Below are 878 nucleotides of genomic sequence, written 5' to 3'. Positions count from 1 at the left end.
GAGCAAACTGTGTCATTATAGGATCCTAGTTCATCCCATAATTTTTTTAGCCTTGTGTAGTAAGCTGCAACAGTCATCTGACCTTGAGCAAGGCAAGCAATATCCCTCTCAATCTGAAAAATACGAGGGGCATTGCTTTGAGAAAAACGATCCCGAAGGTCTTCCCATACCTCCTGGGCGGTGGTCGAAAAAATGACGCTGTCTGCAAGGTCCTGTGTGAGTGAATTGAGAATCCAAGAGAGGATCATATCGTTGCATTTTTTCCACGAAGCATATTCGTCTGGTTTGGCTGTGGCAGACGGCATTGTGGTGGTCCCGTCTATGAAACCTAACTTGGATTTGGCGTTCAAAGAAATCGTCATGGCTCTACACCATGTCGAATAATTATCCCCATTGAGTGGCTTGGAAACAAGCACCATTCCTGGATGATCAGAATGATGAAGATAATATGGATTGGCAGCATCAAGCTTGCCTCCATTCGAAGGTTGATGTTCCGTCATGATAACGAGAAACAACAAAAAAGAAAGGCAAAAAGAAAGAGGGCAAAGAGCTAGGGTATCGTTCCCTGCTCTGATACCATGTGAAGAAGGAAAATAATATTTGCCTTTGAATAAATTTTATTGAATCAGGAGACGTAGCTTTATACAAGGGATATCCTACAATCAAGCTAATCTAAAAAGGTAAGAACAAATTTCCTATAATCATGCTAATATATTCTAGGTAGTCTAAGTATAAAAGGCAACTGAACAAATACAATATATTTGTCAATGAATGATCAGATATTATTGACCTTTCCTTCTCAACATTTATGAAGAACAATGTAGATGATGAAATCAGGGGCAACACTCCTCGGTAAGACAATTCAAAGATGTTGAGCA

The 878-nt window shown here is 39.9% G+C and overlaps 1 protein-coding gene across 1 annotated transcript in view; it reads right to left on the bottom strand.

The window, feature by feature from the left end:
- LOC109845793 overlaps positions 1–500 on the bottom strand; it is a 4,438-nt gene extending 3,938 nt beyond the window's left edge. Inside the window, 2 exon segments of the mRNA XM_020415065.1 lie at positions 1–82; positions 200–500. The exon segment at positions 1–82 is cut by the window's left edge and continues 823 nt beyond it. Coding sequence (XP_020270654.1) covers positions 1–82; positions 200–500 — 383 coding nt within the window.

Source organism: Asparagus officinalis, chromosome 6 (assembly GCF_001876935.1).
Source record: "Asparagus officinalis chromosome 6, Aspof.V1, whole genome shotgun sequence".
Taxonomy (NCBI): Eukaryota; Viridiplantae; Streptophyta; class Magnoliopsida; order Asparagales; family Asparagaceae; genus Asparagus; species Asparagus officinalis.
This window is presented reverse-complemented; position numbering and strand designations above follow the sequence as displayed.